General features: G+C 42.2%; 1 protein-coding gene and 1 long non-coding RNA gene across 5 annotated transcripts; one reads left to right on the top strand and one right to left on the bottom strand.

Moving 5' to 3' along the window:
* The first annotated feature begins 962 nt into the window (after window positions 1–962).
* LOC113448212 (uncharacterized) lies at window positions 963–5,290 on the top strand. Its single transcript, XR_015744846.1, has 3 exons — window positions 963–1,161; window positions 3,157–3,219; window positions 4,978–5,290. It is a non-coding gene; the product is annotated as an uncharacterized LOC113448212 (long non-coding RNA).
* Window positions 5,291–5,767: 477 nt separating this feature from the next.
* LOC113448210 (sialic acid-binding Ig-like lectin 14) lies at window positions 5,768–25,171 on the bottom strand. 4 transcript variants are annotated; one of them, XM_026718818.2, is made up of 9 exons: window positions 24,859–25,151; window positions 20,447–20,588; window positions 19,714–20,088; window positions 18,016–18,309; window positions 14,459–14,731; window positions 11,141–11,431; window positions 10,324–10,423; window positions 8,261–8,441; window positions 5,768–6,854 (listed from the first exon to the last, which is right to left on the bottom strand). In XM_026718818.2, the coding sequence occupies exons 2-9, from the start codon at window positions 20,487–20,489 to the stop codon at window positions 6,711–6,713; spliced, it is 1,701 nt and encodes a 566-aa protein (XP_026574603.1). In that variant the 5' UTR covers window positions 20,490–20,588; window positions 24,859–25,151; the 3' UTR covers window positions 5,768–6,710. The 4 variants fall into 4 exon arrangements, with proteins under 4 accessions (XP_026574603.1, XP_087796135.1, XP_087796137.1 ...); XM_087940009.1 differs by having other exon boundaries at window positions 20,447–20,629; window positions 24,859–24,970; XM_087940011.1 differs by lacking the exon at window positions 14,459–14,731 and having other exon boundaries at window positions 24,859–25,171.
* Between the last annotated feature and the right edge of the window lie 621 nt (window positions 25,172–25,792).

Genomic DNA, 25,792 nt, shown 5'->3' on the forward strand with positions numbered 1-25,792 from the left:
GTGTGTTTACTCATGGATTAAACAGAAAGTGAGACTCACACTTTATGTGTTAACTAATTCTTCATTTCTGTGTTTTAGGTAATCCCTCCTTCATAAATCTCAACCTTTCCTTCCAATCCAAAATGCCCAGTTTTATGTCTGTTATTCTTTTTCTTTTTTTTAGGATTGTGGTCTGTGCAATTACTAAAATGATCTGTGATCTACAACTTTAGGTAATCAAGAAGTGATGCCTTTTTTTTTAAGATCAGTTAATTTGTTGCCTGATCAACCCATATTTAAATAATTGCATCTGACTTAATCCGACTCCAGTATCCCTGCCATGTTCTGATCTATTGAGTATCGACACCAGGTTGAATGAGAATCTGTGGAAGTGTAAACTTCAAGACCAGATCTAAATCTCTTCAAAACTCTTCTGCAATTTTTTTTCAGGCATTCTTCCTTCCAAAAGTTGGGACATCATCTCGTTCTCTGCTGATGTTACTTGATTTATTTCTTCACAAGTTCTTTGAGTCTGCTTTGCTGACTGGCAGAAGACATGTTGCAAAACGTGATGGATGAATGGCTTGTTTCAAATCTTGATTTCCCTATTTTGGACGTGTGCTGATTTGACTGTTTTATTTTTGAATCCCAGAGAAGAAAATTACAGTAAATCCACTGCAATGGTTCGGGAAAGCCCAGGAAAGATTAAAGTTGGAACAGAATATACTAATAATTTCTTAACACCTGCCTTGGTCTATTTGGTTTTTTGCACATGTGGATGGAACTGACCCTGAGATGTTACGTCAAGTTGGGAAATTTGTCTCATTTTCCAGTAGGTCTGAGGGATGTGTGTTTCTGTTCAAACGTAATAAGTTCTATTGACCTGTTTGCTGGTCATTATCTTGCCCACGTGTGGACTTTCTTGGAACACAGATCATTGGCTGATCCCAACTAGGGGAGGGATTCTGTGGTCCTTAAAAGCTGCTCCTCTGCTCACTTGCCTACAAAGCAATCTTGGTTTATCCCAGAGAGAGAACGAACAAGACAGATTTATTTATTTTTTTAAAAAAAATCTAAGAACACAGCCTTACTCAAGAAAGAAAGATGAAACTTCAAATGATCTGCATGCTCTTCATTTTACTTAGTGCTACTACCAGAAACCTCTGTGCATTCACCATTCAGGTAAGAACCAAATTAATACTAATATTATGCCAAAAATTGGCTTTCCAATTTCTTGAATATTTTCTTTCTCTTCTGAAATAGCTGTTTTGCCACCTTCATTATTGCTTTAGTTTTAATATCTTCTCATCATGTCCTTCAGCTTCCTTCATGGAGCTTGAGCTTCATTTTAGCCAATGAAGCTTCCCCCCCACCCCCAAGTTCTCCACTTTTCTCTGTCTTTCCATTCTTCTCTAAGCCTGCTGGCTGTCCTTGCTTCCTCGTCTGAGAAAGCCCATGGAAAGCAATATCTCTTGGAGATCTTCCTCTAGTGTTTATAAGAAGCCAGGAAGTTGCTGGAGAGAAGATAGTTATTGTGAAAGTCAGGATGTCCGTACTTCTCAGCTGTCTATGGATTTTTAAACATTCTAAGCTTTTCAAAAGCAGGATAGCAGAGGGAGGTAGATGAAAATACAGCTGGTCCTGTGACTGCTAAAGGAGTTTTGGAGTTGGAATACTGGGCTAGAACTGGGGAATGTTGATTTTATGACCTCACTTGATTGTGGAACTCACCAGATGATTTAGGAGCCATCTTGGGGTGTGAAGATACCCTCTTTCACATGTGGCCCTCTAAGTTCTCTGACAAAAGATAGGCGACATACAGATATGTAAAATTATACAAATAAACAAGTTGATGGATGATACTTGATGGCTTTGGGTTGACAGCTAAATAGTTGGGAGGAGATTCCTGAAGAAAACTCAGGATAGAACTACACTGGGTTGTTATAAAGTACCAGACACACACTGAAAATCAGGATAGCTGAAGGTTGAAAGGATAAAAGTTTTCTCCTGTTGTGTAAGTGGCCAAGGAAGTGGCAGGGGAGAATGGAAAGATTCAACCTACTTAATCGTTGTAGCAAACCCCAAATACATCATTAACTCTGAATTAATGAAAAAAGAGAAGAAAGGGAGTAGGGCTATCCAGTTTTCTATTGCTGCCTCTGCTCACCATGCCAGCCTATCTCGACAAAGATACATGCCTTAATAGAGAGTCCTCTACGGGCAAGACAAATGCCTGGCAGGTCTATGTGGGCAGCCTATAGAATGGGAAGATGGTAGGGTATCACTTTGTGGACTCCATTCTGTCCTTCCTGTCCAACAGCAACTGGAGGTAGAGAAATGTCCAGAGAGGTAAAATTGCAAGGGGAGGCTAGCCATGATATTTATTCCCATAAATTGCTCCATTTTCTTATGCTAGACCTAAGCTAGTCAGCTCCTTTTTGTTCTGGTTCCTACTCACGAGAGGAAGAAAGCAGCAACAGCATGGGGATTAAATCTGGAGTGAGATTATCATGTTCATCACCTCCAACGGTCCTAACCTTGGAACCAGCCTTGTGCTCACTTCTTATACGTTGCCAACATGGTTAGAACTACAAGTAAATTACTGAAATGGCTGATATATGAACTATGTCTGGTGACATGGAAGGTGTCCATTTTGTTTTAGATCAAGACTGGGCAATCTGCAGCTTAATTTCAAAATCCTTCAGACTGCTTGTCTGTGATATACCCATTTCTCTGGAGATCAAGAAAAGAGGGAAGGAAGGAAGAAGATCCCTCCCTCCCTCCCTTCTTTCCTTCCCTTCCTTCCTCACCCCGTCCCATTGCTAATTCAAATTCTTCTAGGGGAATGTGACCCTTGAGAGAACTATACCCCTGTTTGTTAATTTCAAAGATTTGGGCACCTAATGTCAAGAAAGCTGAATTCATACACCTTGGCTTAATCTTCAACTCAAAAATCTTGACAAAATCACACGACATACAATATCTAAACAAACCAATCTTAAGTTCATAGCCTAAGATAGTGGCTGGTTCTCCCACAGCAAACTGAACCACAAGCTAGCCAACTTAATTTTAACTGAGTCTAGGATATTCTGTGAACATAGGCTACTTTTGAAATATGTTTTCCTCTTTGAAAATAGAAGGTTTGAAAGAAGTATTTTTGTGTCCTCTTCATTACAGAGAGATGCCCAGAAAGACTTGGCCAGTTTGGACCCTTACAAAACAGAAAGCATGGGACTGCAGGTGAGACCAGTATCTGAGTAATGCTTGTAATATTCCATAAGCGAGTAGAATGGGGAAGACATAGCTCAGTCTGCAATTCATTCAAAATACAAATTTGCACTCTTACATTCTGAACTTTGCAACTGTAGAGAGACACAAAGAGAAGCCTCAGTCACAACTTCTGTTTTACTTTTGTTTTGGTTTTTTTCACTATTATAGAGCAGTTTAAAAAAAACAACCAATAAGATTAATTTAGACCAACGTCTTCAAACTCGGCAAGTTTGAGACTTGTGGACTTCAACTCCCTGAATTCCTGAGCTAACATGACTGGAGGAGGAATTCTGGGAGTTGAAGTCCACAAGTCTTAAAGCTGTCAAGTTTGAAGGCCCCTGAGCTAGACGTTCAGGTTGATATACTAGGAATTTTGAAAGCCTGCTGGTTTGCAATCTTTCTTAGAAAAATCCACTCCATTCCTTGCAACTCCTATTTGCCTTGTCCAGCACCATGTCAGATTATGATGTTCTCTTCAAGTCCATTCATTAAACAATTCTACCATATGTAGCTGTGTGAAACTACCCCTAACCTCATACCCTCCAGATGTTCTTCATTATAAGTCTCACATTTTCTTCCTCCGCCCTACAGAGGGATTCATTGACAGCTCTCAGAATCCCTAACATTGGACATTAGATGCCTGCAAACAGGACTTAACTCCCACCACACCAAACTATGATCAGTTTGGTGTTTCTACGTTGATTATGAAATCACATTTCAAGAAGCTTCATGTTAAGAGAAAAACAAAAGTCACACTTCAATAGCAGTCTGTCAAAATCTATATAATAAATTAATCAATCCTGCCAGGTCAGAATATTGGCCTTTCTAACCCAATATTCTGAGATGCAGAGTTGTCAACTAGGTGTGATGTTGAAGCTCACAAGTTTTCCCTGAAGGATATGGTCTCCTTCAAACGGCCATTTCCCAACAACTAGTGTTTTAAGTCTTGGAAGTTAGGAGACACCATTAGGATTAGAAGCCATTGCTGGTCTGATCTTCTACTCAAGCCTGTATCAGACCTTGATTAGACTTGTTCAAATCAGATGTCATGAAAAGTTAAATAAGAACAAAAGTGATCCATTGGCAGCCATTGCCACAGCTACTGGTAGCTAATTCCATGTTCTAGGCATGTTGCATTCTGCGCTTGTTGTAAATTCTGGACTTGTTGTTCTGGACTTGATCACCACGATGTAAAAAAGATGTTGAGATTCTAGAAAGAGTGCAGAGAAGAGCAACAAAAATGATTAGGGGACTGGAGGCTAAAACATATGAAGAATGGTTGCAGAAACTGGGTATGTCTAGTTTAATGAAAAGAAGGACTAGGAGAGACATGATAGCAGTGCTCCAAGATCTCAGGGGCTGCCACAAAGAAGTGGGAGTCAAGCTATTCTCCAAAGCACCTGAGAGCAAGACAAAAAGCCATGGGTGGAAACTAATCAAGGAGAGAAGCAACTTAGAACTAAGCAGGAATTTCCTGACAATGAGAACAATTAATCAGTGGAATAACTTGCCTCCAGAAGTTGTGAATGATGCAACACTGGAAGTTTTTAAAAAGATGTTGGGTAACCATTTGTCTGAAGTGGTATAGGGTTTCCTGCCTAAGCAGAGGGTTGGACTAGAAGACCTCCAAGGACCCTTCCAACTCTGTTATTCTATTCTAAATCCTCCTTCTGAAATCCAAATTTGTGCATACCCAGAGAGTAAATTCTTTTTTATTTCTCCTGACAGGCATTGCTAGGAAGACCCAAGCGTCACGTCAGTCACATTGCTCTCTGCAGATACTGCTGGGACTGTTGTGGAAACAAGGGTTTTGGCTACTGCTGTCGGACATGAAAAGGACAAAGTCCATGATAGATGACAACTCTGCTATGGAGAGGCCCTTCTCCTTGTAGACATGACCACCTCCAAAAAAAACCCTCCTCCCATTGGTCTCTGGGTCTCCTGAAACATTCTCCTTATTTATTAGTTTGACAATATTTGGTGTTTTTGTTTTGCTTGATGTTCTTGTCAGTTCTTGAGAATTAAACGTATTTTTATCTCATATGTGCTGTTACCGATTTGTGATTCTCTACCTCTGGATTATATTTTCTTGCCTTAAGATCTGGCCTTCCCAAATATGGCAAACCACAAATCACCTGATTAGCCTGATCTTAAGAGTTGTAATGACTCAATGGAAATGTGTTTTTTTTTTTTAAAATCATATAATTTTGAATCGAGCCAACAAGGACATAGGCCCCCTTCCTATCCATTCCTTTTCCCCCTGCATCATCTACATGGAAGGCAAATGTGGGTATAGATTTTATGTGTAGTGTAGGGTCAATTAGCTCTTCAAGACACAGGAACCCAGTAAGGTGGTGATGATCACCTAAGATTGTCATATTTAAAACTGGAATAATCATGCAATCATCCATAAAAATCTCCAGAGTATTTTCCCCACCATCTCCAAATCCAGACTGGTAAAAAGCATCAGAAATGCATGTTGAGTACAAAAAAAAATTATATTTTGAAAGCCTGAGAGTCAAATCCACTAATTCATTTGGCTCAGAACAGAAGGAACATTTTGAGTTTCAGAAGGGAAAAAAAAGAGGATAGCTGTAGTGGTAGTAAAAGAGTTACAATTCCCTAAATTTCAACAAGTAGACCTGGTAGCTACTTTGGGCGATCAGTAATATTTCCCCCCAGGGAGATGACAAAGAAGGAGCTACTGTTATCAATATTTCCATTAAAGCCTTGGGAATTCAGTCCTAATCATGCAACATGCCTTTTCTTTCAAATACTGGTTAGTCCTCACTTAATGACCGTGCTTGAGACATGTAATGGCGACTATGGTAACGACAATAGTAATTAGGACCCATTGCTATGATTAAGTGAATTCCATATGGTTATTATATCCAATGTCATGTAATTGCCATTGATTTCCTGCTGGCTTCCCCACTGATTTGCTTGTAACTGTAGGCATGTTGCAAAGACCAGAACTTAAAGGACCAGCCATTAATCCCAATTATTCAGTGTTGCTGTAATTTCAAATGGTCACTGATGGAGTCGTTAAGTAAGGATTACCTCTAGCAGGAATGTTCTTAGTAGCAGGGAGACTTTACAATAATAATATTCCCCAGGGACTTTGGAGAGATATTCCTTGATAAAAAGATTCCTGCAGATGTCTTCATTTCGATATTCTAATTGCAGTTATACCTTCTGAGGTCTTCTACCCAATCACTGTCTGGGGAGGAGGAGATGCTGCTTGAGTGAACCTACGGGTGTAAGTGGGGATTTCCCAGGAGAATCCATGACCGTATAGATGTTTCTGGATTATACCTCCCTGCAACTCTAACCTATGGCCATGTTGGTTAGACTGCTGGGAGTTGTAGTTCAGAGGTATTTGTGAGAGAGTTAGAGGTCAGAACCCATGCATCTAGCAAGTGTTACACAGGAGCTCTCAAGATCTTTTGCCAAATGTTGGATCAGATGTTGGAGTAAAGTTGATCAGAGCCAAAAGGAAACTGCCAGTCGCTTATCCCAAAATATCCAGTGGTCTTTTCTGTTGATATATTCTCATAATCTTCTGGCATCTCCATATTCTCATAGTCCTTGATGGTGCTTAATTCCTTTAAAAATGTAGAAGAAACCAGAAGAAAGACTTGAGTTCAAATGAGTTAATAAAAAGAGTTAAACTTTATATTTTAAGGGCCTTACGCTATCTGGAAGGGTCTGCAGGAGGGAACGATGGCAAATTATGAAATATTGTCATGACATAAACCATAAGACTTGGACCCCCAATATGAAAGGCCAAGGTTTGCATCACAATGTTGTGACATGATGCAAATCTTTCCTCATGTTTGTATCATTCCTACTGGTACCAGACTCCTGTGGAAGAGGGATGAGCCAACATTTATCTTTTGAGTAAATATTGAGTACAATTTAGCTGTAAAAACTAATAGTTTCAAACCATCATTTGCGATAATACTAGGATTGGTCCATGAGGTAAATGCCAAAACGAAATACATGATTTGGGTGACATATTGTCAGATCAACAAATCTCTTTAGATTGTTTTACTTTAGACTTTTGATTTAATTTTAAGTTTCTGCAAAATCTAGGAGATTTTGTGCACCATCCCACATAAGATCACTGTGTTGCTGATCTCAGATTATGTTTGGATGATGATGTAATAGACTCCATAAATATTTTTCAAAACTGGTAACATTAAGTTGTGCTTACTTTAATTCCCCAAATTTATTTATTTACTTTGTCATATTTAAGAACTGCCCATGGAGTGTGCAATGGCCTAGAGGTGGAGCTCTCGCTTTACAATCAGGAGGCTGTGAGTTCGATCCTAGGTAGAGACAGATATTTCTCTCTCTGGGCAAACTGAGAATATATCTGCTGAACAAAACTCCACATTGGTGACAGGGAAAGGCATCCGGCCATTAAAACACACTGCTAGCTCCATTCAGTTGCCCAGACTCCACCCTACAAGGAATTATGGGGGGTCATTAGAAGAAGAAGAAGATGATGATGATTTAAGAACTGCCCTTCTTCCTCTCTCATGAGTTAGCAAAATTCTGGGAATTGAAACCTGCACATATTCATGTTCCCAAGTTTGAAAAACACAGATCTACTGTGCATGAAGAAAAAGGATGGGAACCACTGGATCAATTCACCAAGAGTTGGCAACCTGAATCCTTGCAGAAGTTGCTGAGCTACAACTCAAATCACCATCATCATGGACTATGCTGTCTTAGGGTTCTGAGCACTGAAAGTCCACATCTCTGGATACCATTGGGTGACCTTAATAGGCATGGATGGGGACTTTCCAGGAGAATCCATGACCACCTAGATGTTGTTGGATTGTACCTCCCTGCAACTCTAACCTATGGCTGTGTTAGTTGGGCTTCTGGGAGTTGTAGTTCAGGTAAGTGGATCTGTGGTTCCCCATGCATCTAGCAAGTGTTATGTAAGCACTGTTTCATAGGAGATGCTGCTATTCTCAGTTGCCCCAAGATTGCTTCATACATTATCAGCAGCTTGGCTTCCTGGAACATTGGATTTGTTGTACACGTTGAGTTGCTCCTCCTCGTTATCTTTAGATGGCTTTTTTGTGTTAAGGTAAATCATTTCTTCTCCACTGCCATGTATCCGGGGATTTTCTGCTTGCTCCTCCCCTTCCTCGCCTTGTTTCTTCTCCTTTTTCCGGCTGGCCAAAGAAATGTCATAAAAATTAAAGAAGGAAATGACCATCAGGGAATAAGATAAAAGACAATGAAGGAAAAATATCTAGCCAAATATGGCAGGTAAAGGATTCCTGAGAGGATCAGTGGCAAAAATATAGGAGGAAAGACCAGTGAAAAAGATTGACAAACGTTTGGAAATTTATCTTAAAATTGGAAGGCACAAGCTAAATAAACCAAAAGCAATTTTGGACTGGTTTGATTGAGGCCATTTCTCCATTAGTGAGTTATAGCATTTTTGTAACAAAACAGAATATCAGAGTGGAAAGGAACCCTGGAGATCTTCTAGTCCAACCCCCTGCTCAACTACCATTTCAGAACAATTGTTGTCCAACCTCTACTTAAAAACCTCCAGTGTTGGAGCATCCACAATATCTGGAGGCAAGGCATTCCACTGATTAATTGTTCTGTTAGGACATTTCCCCCTTAATTCAAGGTTGGTTCTCTCCTAGAATGCTATCTTCAATGGCATCACCCAGCTCTGGGGAGTCATGTCAGGGTGAGGTGAATTATGAAAGCAGCTCTGTCATTTCTGTACATGTGACACGACATCATGCACAGTCATGCAGGGCAATTCCCAGGAGAAAGCAGTTATGTTTGGAAGAGTTAACGGTAGCAGGAAACCAGGCCATCAAAGAATATAGTGGCTGGACACCATCAAAGCTGACTCAAAGAAGTTGTGCAAGATCACTAGAGGTAGAGAGACCTAGCCCATAGAATCACCAAGAGTCAGTCACAACTGAATGGATAATTTCATCGTCACCATGAATGGTGCTTTTTCAGGAGGCAGTTGGACTTCCTTGTTTTTTCTTTTCTTTGTGAAGACGTTTTGCTTCTCATCCAAGAAGCTTCTTCAGCTCTGGCAGGATAGTGGGGAATGGAAGGATTTATATTCAGCTTCTTGAATGAGAAGCAAAATGTCTTCAAAGAGAAACAATAAGAAAGTCCAGTGGCCTCCTGAAAAACCACCTTTGGGACAACCATGACCTGGGTGACTGAGAATCTCTACAGGCTACCACCACAAAAGGGGAGAGTTTTACTTTACAATAATGTGGAGCTAATTATGCTATGGGATGACACAACTTTGGTCATGTTGATGAAAGCACCTGTTGCTGTGGAAAGCTCTGGCCCAGCCTTGACTGAAGGGCCATACAGCCTGTTCCTTGAGTGCTATTTTGGTACAATGATGTTTGGATAACCCTCTGAGCTGCAGGACTGTAGTTGGATCTGACTGATTTTGGGGGCGGGGGGGAAACCCCTGAGGTTGATTGTCGGAAGTTGGCACATTCCAAAGAATAGTGCCAGCCTTGGAAGCCATTTTTTACTTGGAAGCTTCAAGGCTGCCACATTCAGTGCCTGTGAATTTGGGAGGGGGGATTTCTTAGAGAGGTGGAAGATTAGACTCAACAATGTTCTTTCTCAGAGAGTCAAGGACATGTTGCCCTGCACCTGGAGAGGAGTGACTGGAGGGATGTCTCCAATTGGGACGAAGATTTGATTGGGCCAGGTGATGGACTGATGGATACAGGGGATGGATCTTTGATTTCTCTTTTGGGAAGGGAAAACCCGGAACTCTCGAAATTGGGTTTTCCCAGATGTGCCAATAGGACAACTCTAATAAAATGGAACTTTGAGGAACTGATTGTCTCAGAGTTTATTGGCATGAAGTTGGTTAGTTGGAATGCTGACAACTAGCTTACTTTGACTGGTGAAGCTGCTTGGATGAGCAGCGAAACATCTCAACTAACAAGAATTGGTCCAGTTGCCATGATTCGATCTTCAGACACCTTTGCCTGAAGGACTGAGCATCTTCATCGACAGATCTGACTGATCCTTTACGTGTCTTACCTGCTTACTGTCACTTTGTAAACCAAAATTCCCAGCAAGGTGAAGAGGGCGAGCCCTGCAACAGCTCCTCCCAAACCAATGAGCAAAAGGGTGAGGTTCCCTGTAAAAAGAGAGAGACTGGCAAGGAAGTGGTCAAAGCAGGAAGTTTGAGTCAAACGTACCTCCTAAACAACCAGAAATGATGTTTGCAAACCTTTTCCCACAAATGCCTATCTATGCTACAGTGGGTTGGACTGCAGGCTTACTGGGAGAGCCACCAGCAATGCCATCACCATGTGGAATCTTGAATGCCTGTGCAGGTCCTCTAGTTTAGTGTTTCTCAACCTTGGCAACTTTAAGGCATGTAATCTTCAGTTCCCAGCATGCTAGCTAGGGAATTCTGGGAGTTGAAGTCTTAAAAGTTGCCAAGGCTGAGAAACAGTGCTCTATCCTCATGAATTATGAGTATTTGAGAGAGAGAGGGAGGGATGGAGGGATGGAGAGGGAGAGACACAGAGAGAGGGAGAGGGAGGGAGAGAGAAGGAGAGAGAGAAGGAGGGAGAGAGAGGAGAGAGAGAGATGGAGGGAGAAGGAGAGAGAGAAGCAAGGAGAGAGAAAGAGGAGAGAAGGAAAGGGAGAGGGAGGGGGGAAGAGAGAACGCTTGAAGGTGTCTCTCCCTGCTCCTAATCCAGCATCTTAACTACTATACTACTCAGGTTCTTTACTTATATGTCCATATAGTTTTCTTTGGAACAGTAGGGAAATTGTTGCCCATTTCTTTCTAGTCCACCTCTACCTTCTCCACAGGTATCTCTGGTTTAACCTTCCTTATCCTTACCTGCCTTGATGGTGGGCAAGGCGATGTAGCTGATCCCGTGCTTATTGGTGGCCTTGCAAGATATAGGGGTAAAGTTAGATCCGGGCACCCTCAGAGTGCTAACAATGGTTTGTTCCCAAGAGTTCAAGTCTGCTTGCAGTTCAGAGTTATTGAATTCTCCAGGAATGGTCAGGTTTAGAAGATTCCATTCAATTCTTGGAGGGGGGTTTCCCTCTGCCACACAGTAACAGGTGATAATCTCTCCGGTTCTCGAGATAGTACAGTTGCTTTCAGGCCAAATCACTGGCTTGTCTTTTAAAACAAAATACACAGAAGGATTTGTTGCAAAGAAAGGAGAAAGCATCACGCTAGGCTGGTGTCATCTGGATTTGAGCTATAGCTCCAAACTATCTCCAAGTTGTCCTGTTGTTGTGATGTTCCTTAAATTGCCCTATCGAGAGAGCTCATGGGCACAGCAAAAAAAAACCACCACAGAATAGGCACAAAAAGCAACTTTATGGCCCAAACTTGATTCACGGTTTTTAAAAAGATTTTATGAACTTTGTGTAGCAGTTTTTAAGTGAACATTGTGGCAATTAAATGAAAGCTGTGCTCATGAAAAGCCAGCCTATGGTTTGCTATGGAGCACTTTTGCCAAATACTGAAAGTAAGCTTGTCATAAAATGCAGTCACATGGCTGTAGGAGATGACCAGGCTGACCCCGAGGGAGGAGTCAAACACGTCATCAGTCACGAGTCCCTGCAAGAGATCTAACTCCAGCCCACCTTGAATGCCTTCCTTATCTCCCGCTAATTTTCCTCGACCTTTAGTAGTTCAGATTCTTGTAGAGAGCTTAAGATTGCAATAACTCTTTACAGCCAGAGGTGGGATTCAGCCAGTTCTCACCAATTCGGGAGAATTGGTTGTTAACTTTCTAAGTAGTTTGGTGAACTGGTTGTTGCAAGAAATCATTAGGGCAGGGAACCGGTTGTTCAATTATTGGAATCCTACCACTGTTTGCAACCATTTGAACTGTTGGATTCTCCTGCTTTCCCTGGTGTTTGACAATGGCTGCGGGGAATTTGATGCTGCAAATGGCTCTCAAGGCAGCCTGGTTGCCGAAAGCTTGAAGTGTGGTCATGTGATAATGAGATTTCGAACCCCAAAGTCCCCCCAGATACATCCCCCTTAACTTGGAATGGTTACTAAGCTACCAGTCATAAGTCAAGGACTTTGTCTATGCAATGTTCTGCCATGGATGGCATGTTTACATCAAGGGTTGGGCTTGCAAAGTTTTCGTGCTGACCGTATTGAGCATTCATTAATCAGGGGCGCAAAATAGACTGTCAATTAAAAATGTGTTAGGAAATAGCTTGTCAGCTTGTGAAAGTGTGGTCCTGTGAAACCTTCAGCATCGCTACCTCCCAGCACTTCCCTTACATGTATCCCAGACTGCATTATGCATTTACTGTTTTTTTAACGGTATATAAACGGTTAAACATGACATTAATTCGATTTAGTGTATACACCTCTTCGACATGGTGAAATATATCCTTAATTCTACTCCTTTTAACATAAAACCACATTGCCTCTTGCCACAGTAGGTGGCAGCACCAAGCCAATTTTGGCCATTCTCGGAAAAAAAAAAGTAAGTGGATTTAGATCTAGTTAGCTCCAGAAAAATGCAGCCTATCTTAACATGAATGTTAGTGTCTGTAAGGGGACACGAAAGATCAGATTACACAAATATTTGCCCACTACCAGCCTTGATCATCTATTTCTCTCTCTATTTCTCTCTCTATTTCTCTCTCTCTCCCCCCCTATCTATCATCTATCTATCAACCATGTTTCCCCCAAAATAAGACCCCTTTTCTGCAGCTGGCAAGTCTTTCCTGAAGGCCTCTGAAGCCAATAACAGAGTTCTGGATCAATCCAGAGCTTTGTTATCAGCTACAGAAACCTTCAGGAAAGCCTTGCCAGCCTTGATGGCTACAGAAGAAATGGGATAGCAAGACAGGTGTTGGGGTGTGTGAGGCCTGGCTACAGCTGTCCAAAGGTAAGTAGTAGGGCAGCTCCATCCCCCCATCCCCACCTTAATTTTTACCTGTGCATGGGTGGGCAGGATCTTAATTAGGGCTTATTTTGGAGGTAGAGCTTATATTGGGTGCATGTGTAAAAATCAAGCTAGGACTTACTTTCAGGGTAGGTCATATTTTCAGGGAAACAGGGCTATCTATCTATCTATCTATCTATCTATCTATCTATCTATCATCTGTCTATCATCTATCTATCTATCTATCTATCTCCTATCTTTACAGAGCTCTTATTAGCCCCTCTTACCATTATTAAGGAAAGAAGAGCAGCAGACAGGAAGAAAAAGGAATGAAATACATGGCTTGTTAAAGTCAAACATCTACATATAAAAGTGTTTAATAGAGCTTAGAATACTAGTTCTGGGCTCCAAATACATACAAAACCACTAGATGGCAGCAAAGAGTGGAGGTTTTTTTTTTTTTTTTTAAACTAATTCCCTTTGTTCCCATCTAGTGGGTCTACTTTGTTGGCAGAAAATGCAACAAAGTTTTGCCACGCTCTCTGCTATTGCGATGTTTTTCAAACCTGGCCACTAAGATGTGTGGACTTTAACTCTTAGAATTTCCCAGCCAGCCCTGGAAGTTGAAGTCCAGACATCTTTAGAGTGACCAAAGTTTAAAAAAAAAAACCAGTGTACTAGTGAGTATCTGAGCATAAAGGTTAAAGCAGAGGTGGGCTGCTAGCGGTTCTCTCCAGTTTGGGAGAACCGGTAGCTAATTTTATCATTTTTAATAACCGGTTTGGTGAACCGGTAAATCCCATCCCTGGTTGGCCCTGCCCACCCCATCCCACCCCTCCCATGGGTTCCCCCACATGGCCTGTTTTGCATGCCAGGTAAGTTCAGGGTCCACGTGCAGGCTCAGGGAGGACAATAAACAGGCTTACTAGGGGCTCCAGAACGCCAGAAATGAGCCCATTTCTAGCTTCTGGAGGGCTTTGGAGCCCGGAGAGGCCATCTTCGCCCTCCCAGAGGCTTTAGGAAAGCCTCAGGAGCCCAAGGAGGGCAAAAAACTGGCCTCCCGTGCCCACCCAGCAACCGAGCAATGAACCGGTTGCTAAAAAATTTTGAAGTCTACCCCTGGGTTAAAGGTGTAGGAAATAGGAATTGTTGAAAGAAAAGGTGTAGCTCCACCGGACCAATCAGCACGATGAGCTTGAATTATCACCTTTTCTAAAGCTCTCAGAAGAGACTAGATGAGAAACCCCAAAAGCCCCGAAAGAGAAAACATTAAGTGGTCCTCTCACACTCCACACTTAGGAAAGTAGGTGGCGAGTCCTCCCCCATGCCAACATCATTTTCTGCCACACAATGGTAGGGCTCCAAGTCTCTCCGGATGTCCATCAGCTTCACCTCTGGTCCACCACCTGCTACCTTCAGGGGTGCCTTTTGTGGGCCAAAGAACCAGTGGTAGGTGATGGGTGGCGGGTTTCCATGGCTCTCACATCTCAGAGTGGCATCGTCTCCTTCTTTGAGCCTTTGATTCCCAATGATCAAGATAGTTGCATTTTTGGGAGGATCTGAGAGAGAAAATCAGAATGCAAGGAGGTTTGTACAGGCTGTGCTCATCGCACCTCCATACATTGCCGTCTTCTTCATCTCTTTCCCTGCCCCCAGTTCCAAAATAGGACTCCATGTCTACCAAGGCATCGCGTTCTAAATGAGGTTGTCCTTCAACTCCCAGCAGCTGCAGCTGGTGTGGCCAATAAAGATGGGGAGTTGTGGTATACCATCAGTTCACTAGCGTTGCCCTATATACGACTGAGCGAATAAGGAGCAGGCAGACAGAGGCGAAGCCTTTGCAACAACTCATTAAGGGGGTTGCAATCATTGGGGGGTCTTTTCTATCCTGCTGTACGGAGTAGAGGGTTGGTCTCTTGATAGAAAGCCACTTGAAGAGACTAGAAGCATTTGGAATTTGGATTTACAGGCGGCTGTGATGTAGAAGTTGGGTTGACAAAATCGGAAATGAGGAGGTGGTAAGCTGCCTGGGAAAGCCAAGGGAAATCATCAAAACCAGAGGTGGCATTCAGCAGGTTCTGACCAGTTCTGGAGAACCAATAATGGAAAATTTGAGTAGTTTGGAGAACCGGCAAATACCATCTTTGACTGGCCCCGCCCCCATCGATTCTCTGCCTCCTGAGTGCCAGCTGATTGGCTGGGTCTCCTTTGGTTGCCCTGCACAGGAGAACGGAGCTGGAAAGCAGGTTAGTGGGGTGGGGAGGGAATGGGGATTTGGCAGTATCCTTCCCCTGCCATGCCCACCAAGCCACGCTCGCAAAGCCAGTAGTAAAGCAGGTAGCCAGTAGGTAGGTAGGTAGGTAGGTAGGTAGGTAGGTAGGTAGATAGATGATAGATAGATAGATAGATAGATAGATAGATAGATAGATAGATAGATAGATAGATAGATAGACAGACAGACAGACAGACAGACAGACAGACAGACAGATCAGAGGTGGTATTCAGCAGGTTCTGACCAGTTCTGGAGAACCGGTAGTGGAAATTATGAGTAGTTTGGAGAACCAGCATACCCCACCTCTGACTGGCCCCTCCCCCATCTATTCTCTGCCTCCCATTGAGTCCCAGCTGATCATTGGCTGGGTCCTCTTTTGTTGCCCTGCACAGGAGAACGGAGCTGGAAAGCAGGTTAGCGGGGATGGGGAGGGAATGGGGATTTTGCAGTAACCTTCCCCTGCCATCCCCACCGAGCCATCCCCTCCAAGCCACACCACACCCACCAAGCTACGCCCACAGAACTGGTAGTAAAAATTTTTGAATCCCACTACTGATCAAAACCATAACAAAAGTGAAAGTTAGGATATTTTGGACATGTGATATGACACCTGGAAAAAAAAAATGGCATGATCATGCAAGGAACGATTGAAGGGGAACGAGGTCCAGGCAGAAGCAGAACATCATGGCTTCAAAATCTAAGGGCCTAGTTTGGACTAAAACCCAACAGCACTTTTTCATGCAGCTGTTGATAAAAATAGGATCGCCAACATGATTGCCAAATGTCCGATGATGGATGTGACACAAGAAAAAGAATCATTCGAGAGCCAGGTCCTCTCCTAAGTGTGTTTTGGAGGGGAGGGATGGGCTTCTTCCCAAGAAATTTTAAAAAAACAACTGTCAATCAACAGAAGTGCTGATCTATTCCCAGCTTATCGAGTACTTAGGAGACAGGGGATTGGCAGCCCAAGGAAACAACAGCCAATGGCCAGACACCAACCCCACAATCTACATCTACAGTAAAATGCTGAAGAAGTTTCTTGGATGAGAAGTGAAACCTCTTCAGACAAAAACAAGAAAGTTCAGTTGCCTCTTGGAAAGCACCTTTGGGACAACGATGCCCCAGATGACTGAGACTCTCCATAGACCTACCTCTAAAAAGCTACAAACACCAGCCACACAATACCACACCAGAACAGCCCATAGCACACAGGGAAGTCCCCTGGGGATGGGCTCCAACAGGCGTCCAAAAGCTCGGGAGACGAAACCTCTGGTCCCTGCGGAAGGCCCAGATTGGATCCTGCATTTTAAAAAAATCCCTCCAAGAAAGAGATCAGAGGGAGGCCCTTCTCTCCCCTTTTCAATCAACATCAGGAAAAAAGAGTTGGAACTAAAAAGCCCTGGAGGAGAAAACAAGATCCAGATCTTCCCAAACTTATCTTATATTTGATATTGTCCATTGTGGGCAATATCAAATCTATGTTCACCATTTACTATTTTTATTATTAACTATTTACTAAAACTGTATTATTATTATTATTATTATTATTATTATTATTATTATTATTATTATTATTATTATTATTATTATCGTCCTTCCTATTACCTATCACCTTTTCTATTTATGGCTATAACCTTGCTGCTTGTATCTTTACAATTGATACTGTTTTATTTAGTTTCCTAGTGTTATTTTGATTGCTTATTTAGTATCCTACGTCTATCTGTGTTGTATCTTATGATTCACGATGAATGTATTTATGATAACTATGATCATGATTTATCACTTATTGCTTGTATGTACACTGAGAGCTTCTGCACTTGTGTGTCCAACCACACTTGGCCAATAAAGAATTCTATTCTATTCTATTCTATTCTATTCTATTCTATTCTATTCTATTCTATTCTATTCTATTCTATTCTATTCTATTCCATTCCATTCCATTCCATTCTATTCTAATTCCATTCTACTCTAGCTTTGTTCTGATTGTTCCTTCCCAAGACAAACCAAAGAGATTGTCCCAGAGATGCTTTTTCAAAAGGCAACTGGACTTCCTTTGTTTTTCCTTGAAGACATTTTTCTTCTCATCCAAGAACTGAAGATCTTGGATGAGAAGTGAAACGTCTTCAACCCCCACCCCAAAACAACAACAACAACAACAACAACAAAGAAAGTCCAGTTGCCCTTTGAAAAAGCACCTTCAAGACAACCATGATTTGGATAATTAAGAATCTCCATAGAGACCTAACAGAAGTTAGACCAAGGGTCTTCAAACTTGGCAAGTTTAAGACTTGTGGACTTCAACTCCCATAATTCCTGAGCTAACATGCCTAGAGGAAGAACTTTGGGAGTTGAAGTCCACAAGTCTTAAAGCTGTCAAGGTTGAAGACCCCTGCATTAGACCCAATCAACAGCATTGGCATGGGCACCATTAATGTTCCAGACTCTAAACTCTTGAATTCCCCTACAGCTTTCAAGATTCTGGAAAATAAACATAGTGATAAGCAACACAGGTATTTCAGAATAAAAAAAAACATATCAGATGCTATTTCACTGCTGAGCTGGGACACTCACACTGAATATTCAGGTTGATCCCATCGTAGATCTGTTGCATGTTCGGAAATGTTGCAGTACATTGCAAATATCTGCCATGGTCTTTGTGGGAAGGGATATAGCTAAAACTCGATTCTGTCCGCCAGGATCCACCTGTTAAATATTCTTGGACTGTGACAGCCGTGTTTCTGTCTAGATTCCAGGTGAGGATAGGTGGAGACAAAGGGCAGGTGTGCAGGACTGAACAAGACACTTGGGTAGGATCCCCTTCCGTCACTAGTCCCAGATCACTCAACTTCAGCTGGTTAGGGACATCTGAGAAGGCATCAAAAGAGCGCAAATGAGTTGTAGGATGAGGGTGGATACTTACTATTTAGCCAGAATTACTACAAGTAGTCCTTGACTTATGATCACTGGTTTAGCAACTGTTCAAAGTTACGATGGTGCTGAAAAAAAGTGACTTACAACAGTCTTCACCTTTTGATCATTCCATTTGCTTAAAATAGCAAAAAAATAATAATTGTAAAATCAGATACAACTCATTTAACAACCACCCCGCTTAGCAACACATGGTCTGGTCCCAACTATAATCATAAGTTGAGGACTATCTGTACAGAGAGAAGGTTTGTTATGGAAAATTGGGCTAAAATTTGTTAGTTTTAGTACTCTTTTATTAAAAATGAAAGACATAAAAATAATTCAGGCAATAGATATAATTTACAGTATCATCATTGTCTTTTACTGACCCTATAATCCTTTGTGGGGTGGAGTCTGGGCAGCTGAATGGAGCTGAACATTTACTGGCTGGATGCCCTTCTTGTCGCAATGCAGAGTTTTTTTTCAGCAGATATATATTCTCAGTGTGCCCAGAGAGAGAAATATCTGCCTCTACCCAGGATCGAACTCACAGCCTCCTGATTGTGAGGCAAGAGTTCCACCTCTGGGCCACCACCCCGCTCATATAATTTAAAGTATCTGAAATTTAAAATAACCTTTAGAAGTGCAATGTCTGCCAAAATATCCAAAATAACCATGGATGCAGTTTTGGTTATGAAAGAGAGGGGTGAAGCAACTTAAAGGGGACAATTGGAGCTGGTAGCTCTTCCTCTGACCACACCAGCAACCTTATCAGGACTGGAGGATGCTAGATTCATGGCAGAGATGGAGCTGGGAGAAGAAGAAAAAGATGACTTTACAGTTAAATGGCTAGTCCTTCAAACCAACATTGCTTACTGGATGGGACCCAAAGCAAGCCAACTCTATCAGAGCATACTGGATGGTCAGACATTACAAAAGGCAGATAGTTGCTTAACCAGCTAACCCCTATGACCCTAGGGCTTTATAGGTAATATCAAGCACCTTCAATCACACCTGGAAACCAACTGGCAACCACTATAGCTTATGAGAAGGGCATTAACATGGTCAGAACAAGGCTTGGCCATCACTGCTAGGGTTGCCACGTTTTTGACCAGCTGTACTTTTTGAATGGTTTTCAAAAACAGCTCAGAATACAGCAAATTGCAACAGCTACCTTCAAAGTGACCAAGGCTGGAACAAATGTGATTGGCACACAGGTTGAACTTCTGCGGAGGTCTTTCTGACCACAGCTTCTACCTGTTCCTCAAATTAATAGGAGCAAAACCCAGCTATTTATGCAACCTCCCAACCAGGAAAAGATTTCCATCCTCAGAGGAGATCTTGACCCAAAGATGCACTAACCTGTTACCTCTACCTGGACAGTGACATCATGGAAGCGATGATTGACCGAGTCAGGGTTGATCCAGACGTAATATCTCATGGCATCCTCCATCTTTACTGGATTGATGCTGAGAGTACAGTTGCCTTGTTGCAGATTCCCCACCACTTCCGTTCGTCCCTGGTAGGCAGGAAGGACATTGCTTGGCATTTTGCTGTTGTAGATTTCAGGGTAGCTCCAGAAATGATACTGGTACCAAGCCACACTGCTGTCCCAAGAATCCCATGAATCTGGGAAGGTGAATGAACATGGGATGACCACACAGGATCCTTCTAAGGCTTGGATGGAGCTAGGCAGACTGGAGCTCCAGGTTGCAGAGACAGGGCTGTCAAAGAGAACTGGAAAAATGTTGGGAAGGGTAAGTTAAAAAAAAAAGAGAGAGAGAGACAGGTTTCAACTGGAAGTAAGATACCCCATGGCCCTTGAAGAACAGCCCTCACCATCTGAAGGGAACCAACTGTGAAATATCTTAGTTCTTCTGATTCTAGATAAGTCGGGAAAGGCGGGATGCATAATAAAGGAAGCATCCTACTGGAACAGATCAAAGATCTATATACTCCACCATTTAGTGGATACAATAGTCAATCAATTCTTTATGGAATACTTCAAGCAGGACCTAATCATGACGGCCGCTTATGTTTCCCAGCAACCCATCCAGAAGACCATTTTGTCCTGATGTTTTATTCTATAACTTACCTAGGAGAAACGTCAGAGGAAGATATTCATTAGACGGTTTCATGTTGCAAAGTCTCTTCGGGGTTGCAGCCTGGAGATTGCCTCAAGGGTGGGGAACGGCAACTCCCTTCTTCTAGTCTTCTTGGTCATGCACAACCAAACTCTCCAATGGGAAAAATGATTGGAAGAGAAAAAGTTGAAAAGCTGAAGGAGATGAACCAGAAACCAAAGTAGAAGATTGTTTTAAATATTGATCATGGCCAAATACTGAGGAAAAAAAAAATGCATTCTATGTATTCTGAAAGACACTGCAGATGAAAAAAAAAAAATCTGCTGCCTGAAAATTGTATAGCCTGTAAGCTTGAATCACCAACAGAAGGACTAACTCTCCACTTAGGGAGGGCAGGGTGGAATAAGCTTTGTCTGTTGGATTTCTGCCACATCAGGAATGTTGAAATCCTTCATCCTCTCTGCCATTTTCAAAAAAAAAGGTTTCCTTTCACTTTTGTTGCTTAAACATATAATAGTGTTGAAACACCATCAAACTCCTGGCAGGGGTCCTTCTACTCTGATGAAAGTGGGAGAAAGGATTCTTACAAGCCTCTTTTCCAACCCAAGCTCTTTGGTGGAAAGCAAAAGTGATCAAGGAATCACTTGACCAGGCAATGCAAAATGCTGAGACAAAGTTTACCTCCACTAACTTCTCTCTGACGTTCCACTGTTGATGTCCTTCTAGGGCAAGGGTCTTCAAACTTGACAGCTTCAAGACTTGTGGACTTCAACTCCCAGAATTCCTTCTCTAGTTATGTTAGCTCAAGAATCCTGGGAGTTGAAGTCCAGAAGTCTTAAACTTGCCAAGTTTGAAGATCCTTGTTCTAGGGATTCCTGGCCAACAAGTATTGTTAATTATTAACGATATTTAATAATTAATAAGATGTTATTAATTTCTTTTCTGAAATATGATTATTTTCCCAATGATGACCTATCCCAGCATTGGTTGGCTTGCTATTGATGCCCGCTTAAATTGTCCTGAGATATTTGGCCACCTAAGATCACATTTAAGGTGATACTCTCTCCCTTCCATTGCTAGCAATGGAACCAATGAATTTGGTTCATTGTCTGAACCAAAGGATTTATCCATACAGGATGTGGTGGTACTCATTAGAAGAACTGCATGTATTTAAAGGTCATTTGGTCCTCTGTGCATTAGAAGTAGTTTCCTGATGTGTAATGGCTACTTTAACCTTTAGTTGAGACTGCCAGCCAAGTAATGAGTAGTCTAACCTAGAGGTGAAAAACTGCAGACTTGTTCTTGAGAAGGGAGCAATGAACTGTTAAAGGAGGAGGAAAGATCAGGTGGTCTGGGGGAAGGGGGAAGTGAGAAAGAAACTCAAAAAGTGGGTGGGTGGCAAAATTCAGTCCCTGGTGCTAATTTTAAGCGGGGCATTTGGCAAAAGCCCTTCTCCCTCTCCCAAAAAAAAAGAAAGAAACAAATGAACGAACAGCAGCACCAGCAGTATGGCTTCCGAATGGGACACATTTCACATGCATGTGAAATTTTGTTTCAGCTGCAGGCTCTGGACACAATTGTCAATTTGCTAATGATTGCTGTGCATGGAAATTGCTTGCAGCGCAAAGGCTGGACCTTTGGTTTCCCTCTCTCCCTCTCTCTCCTTCCCTCCCTCTTTCTCTCCCCCCTCCCAATACACATCAAGAGTCAAACCATAAACTGGGCAGCAGTAGCTACTGCTGTGTCCTATCCTGTCCTTTTCTTCTATCTCTAGAAGGTTTCAGGGGCCATATTCACAGTCTTCCTCCTCCCAAAGCCACTTCAGCCAAGGTAATAGAAGTAGCCAGTCACGCAATCACATTCTTTCCAAGAGGCCAACAGGGTGGACAGAAGAATGAGACTTTAACAGGGTTCATTTCCAACATTTTTCCCCTCACATGTATAAATTTCTCCATTGCTTTAAGGCTCCATACGAATTGCTTGCTTTTGACTCAAGCGTGTTCTTTGAATCCAGCCACTTTAGTTTGTAAATCATGGACTCAAGATTCCAACTACTGTGATTTATATCAATAAACTGTATAGTCAAACGAGCCATGGTTTAGCAGGACAACACCACGTCAATTTCTACTAAACCTAAATTCTCCAGAATTTGTCAAGATTTTACAAACATGCAAGAGAAACTGGATTCTGAGGCAGCTCCCAGCCTGTACAAAATATATTGACCATATTAAATGCCTCCACTGACATTAGATCAAATCTATAGCCTTGCTACTAACAGCAATTCTCTTTCTACGGTTGAAAAGATATCAGCCTTGCATTTAATTTCATATTTTTGTTAGGTATAGTACCAGGAAAATATAATAGGGAATTTGTATTTAATATTGCACATTTTGATGGCAGCAAGAATTGTATTTGGACAGTATTGGAAAAATGAGGAAACACAGAGAGAAGATGTAATTAAAAAAAATATTAGATTGTGTAGAAATGGATAGACTGACATGAAAGATAAAAGAAAAGGAAGACACAGAGTACTTTAGAATATGGGATTTGTTTTATAAATGGTTGGATAACAGAGGTAGACATTAGGAGCTGGGAAACATTATTATGTAAGCAATCAACCCAGACAATACACTGTTCATAAAGCACTTGTATTAAATGAAAATGTACAAATAAACTATTTAAAAATGGTTCTGCAACCCAACAAGACAGACACAGACTTCAGAGGGTAGACTGCAGAAAAAACAATTACTACCAAACTGCCTTCCTTTGAAGACCTGTATACTGCACAAGTCAAAAAGAGGGCTGTGAAAACATCTGTAGACCCCTCACATCCTGGACATAAATTGTTTCAACTTCTACCCTCAAAACGATCCTTTAGGACACTGCACACCAGAACAACTAGACACAAGGACAGTTTTTTCCTGAACGCCATCACTCTGCTAAACAAATAATTCCCTCAACACTATCCAACTATTTACTAAGACTGTATTACTATTACTATTAATCCTCCCATCCTTTTTTTCACCCATCTCCTCCCACTTATGACTATAACTTTGTCACTTGTATCCTTACAATTTATACTGTCTCCTAGTATGATTTGATTGCTTATTGTACCCTATGACTATTATTAAGTGTTGTACCTTTTGACTCTTGATGAATGTATCTTTTCTTTTATGTACACTGAGAACATATGCACCAAGGGAAATTCCTTGTGTGTCCAATTGTACTCGCCCAATAAAGAATTCTATTCTATTCTAAAAAAAACAGCTCAAAGGAAAATGTTCCTCTCTGGTCTCCAGTGGGACTACATGACTGAGCTCAGAGATTATTCCAGCAGTGTGCTCCCCCCACCCCAATCTGGATAAAATTCTATGTATATTTTCTTGGTTTTTGAATTTTGTGCACAAAGCTATTACTTTAGGAAAGGCATGTGGCTCTCAACCACTTGCAAATTAGAAAAACCTCTTCTGAAATGTGCTTTCCCACTGTGGCGTTTCAAAATTATGCAGGTACAGGCAGATAAAATATCCACCGACTGATCTCTTAAACTATTGCTGCTATCTACTCTCAGGAATAAAAAGTTTCTAGCACATTAGCCCAACAGACTGACTGACTCAGCATCCCTAGGTTTCAAAGCTCTTTTTGTTTTAAGCATCAAAATGTGGGGATACCGAGTGCAAAAAATTATAGCGAATTCAGAATTTGGTTGGGATCTGTCTTATCCCTGGGATAAGACAGAGGTGCTTCTTTTTCAAGAGGCAACTGGACTTTCTGGGGGGGGGGGGTTCCCCCTTTGAAGACATTTTGCTTCTCATCCAAGAAGCTTCTTCAGCTCTGACTGGGTGGTGGGGAATGGAAGAATCCAGTCAGAGCTGAAGAAACTTCTTGGATGAGAAGCAAAACGTCTTCAAAGAAAATCCAGTTGCCTCTTGAAAAAACTCCATCGGGACATCCTGGTTGACTGAGAATCTATAGATCCTGGGAGTGTTCCTCTTATCTGTGGACGACTGCCAGGGATCTACCCAGGATGGAGGGGGAACAAGATTCCTTCCCAGATGCCTAAAAACTGATGAGGTGGCAAAGCAGATATACTTCATAGAACCTACTAAGTTCAGGTTGTATACCATGGAAACATCCTGTTGGAGCCCTGCAATCTGTTCAGATTTGCAGGTGTGGGTCTGTGCCCCAATTAGCAGAGAGATGCCTTCTGCTGAAGTAGGATGGCAGGCAATTCAAAGGGGGTGGGTGGGCATGAGCCCAACCTTCTTCCTTCTCCCCCCCCCCCCATGCCTCTCTCGGCCATTAGATAACTAACAATAGTTTTTGTTTTTTTTCTGGCTTCCCATCTTGGCCCTGTTCTTAAATGCCTCTTCCTCATCCTCCTTCTCCTCCTCTCCCCGAGCTCTCCCCCCAAGGGGCTTACCGTTCACAACCTGGGGGGACCCCAGCTGCTCCCCCCCATCAGCACCTGCACCGGGACCAGCGGCTTCTTCATGCTCTATTTCTTCTGCTCTCTGACAGCCTGTTTACCACTTCATCCCGCCCTCCTCGCTCTGCCCAGCCCCGCATCCTCTCCCCGTGCTTGTCAACTATAAATAAGCCTCTCTCGCAGGCGCCCAGGACTCGCCAAGTTTTGCTGAGCTGCCGTTCTCAGCTTCGGCTCAGCTTCAATTGGCATCCCAGCCCTGCTGCATCTTGTCCGCTACCTGCTGCTTCGGAATTGCAAGCCAAGTTGAAATACAGCCTCCCGGCCTACTGGTTTGCTTACTTCCGTGGCCTGTTTTTGTTTACTTATGCATTTGTCACATTTGTTTGGCTGCCTGTCTCATGAAAAGTGGCTCTGGCTGGCATTCTTACTGTTCTTAGGATAGCTTTCAAATCTCCATCGTGCAACATGGGATTTGGTCTGTTCCATTCCTAGATGGGTAGGTGGGATAGAGGTGGAGGACGGAAGGTGGAAATGAAGGGGAAGGGAAAGGAGGAGGAGGAAAGAAGGAGAAGGAGGAAGGGAAGGATGAGGATGGAGGGGTAGGGGAGGAGGAGGAGGAGGAGGAGGAGGAGGAAGAGGAGAAGAAGAAGAAGAAGAAGAAGAAGAAGAAGAAGAAGAAGAAGAAGAAGAAGAAGAAGAAGAAGAAGAAGAAGAAGAAGAAGAAGAAGAAGAAGAAGAAGAAGAAGAAGAAGAAGAAGAAGAAGAAGAAGAAGAAGAAGAAGAAGAAGAAGAAGAAGACAAAACAGATAGACAGATAATGGGTGAAGAGAGAGTGGGGAATAAATACTCCATCTGCCTATTTATTTTTGCAATCACAAAATTCAGGGAGATTCTTACCTTATTCTCAAGGTGAGAATTTCTTTTGAGT

Source organism: Pseudonaja textilis, chromosome 10 (genome assembly GCF_049901715.1).
Source record: "Pseudonaja textilis isolate UNSWEBS1 chromosome 10, rPseTex1.2, whole genome shotgun sequence".
NCBI lineage: Eukaryota > Metazoa > Chordata > Lepidosauria > Squamata > Elapidae > Pseudonaja > Pseudonaja textilis.

Bases quoted from the DNA above. Each gene is read 5' to 3' on its own strand.
- LOC113448210 (XM_026718818.2), bottom strand. From the start codon at position 20,489: ATGAAACCGTCTAATGAATATCTTCCTCTGACGTTTCTCCTAG. The intron at 20,089-20,446 runs GTAAGTTATAGA...ACATTTTTCCAG, and splicing joins TCCTCTGACGTTTCTCCTAG to TTCTCTTTGACAGCCCTGTC. The intron at 14,732-18,015 runs GTGAGTGTCCCA...TTTCTCTCTCAG, and splicing joins GATCAACCTGAATATTCAGT to ATCCTCCCAAAAATGCAACT.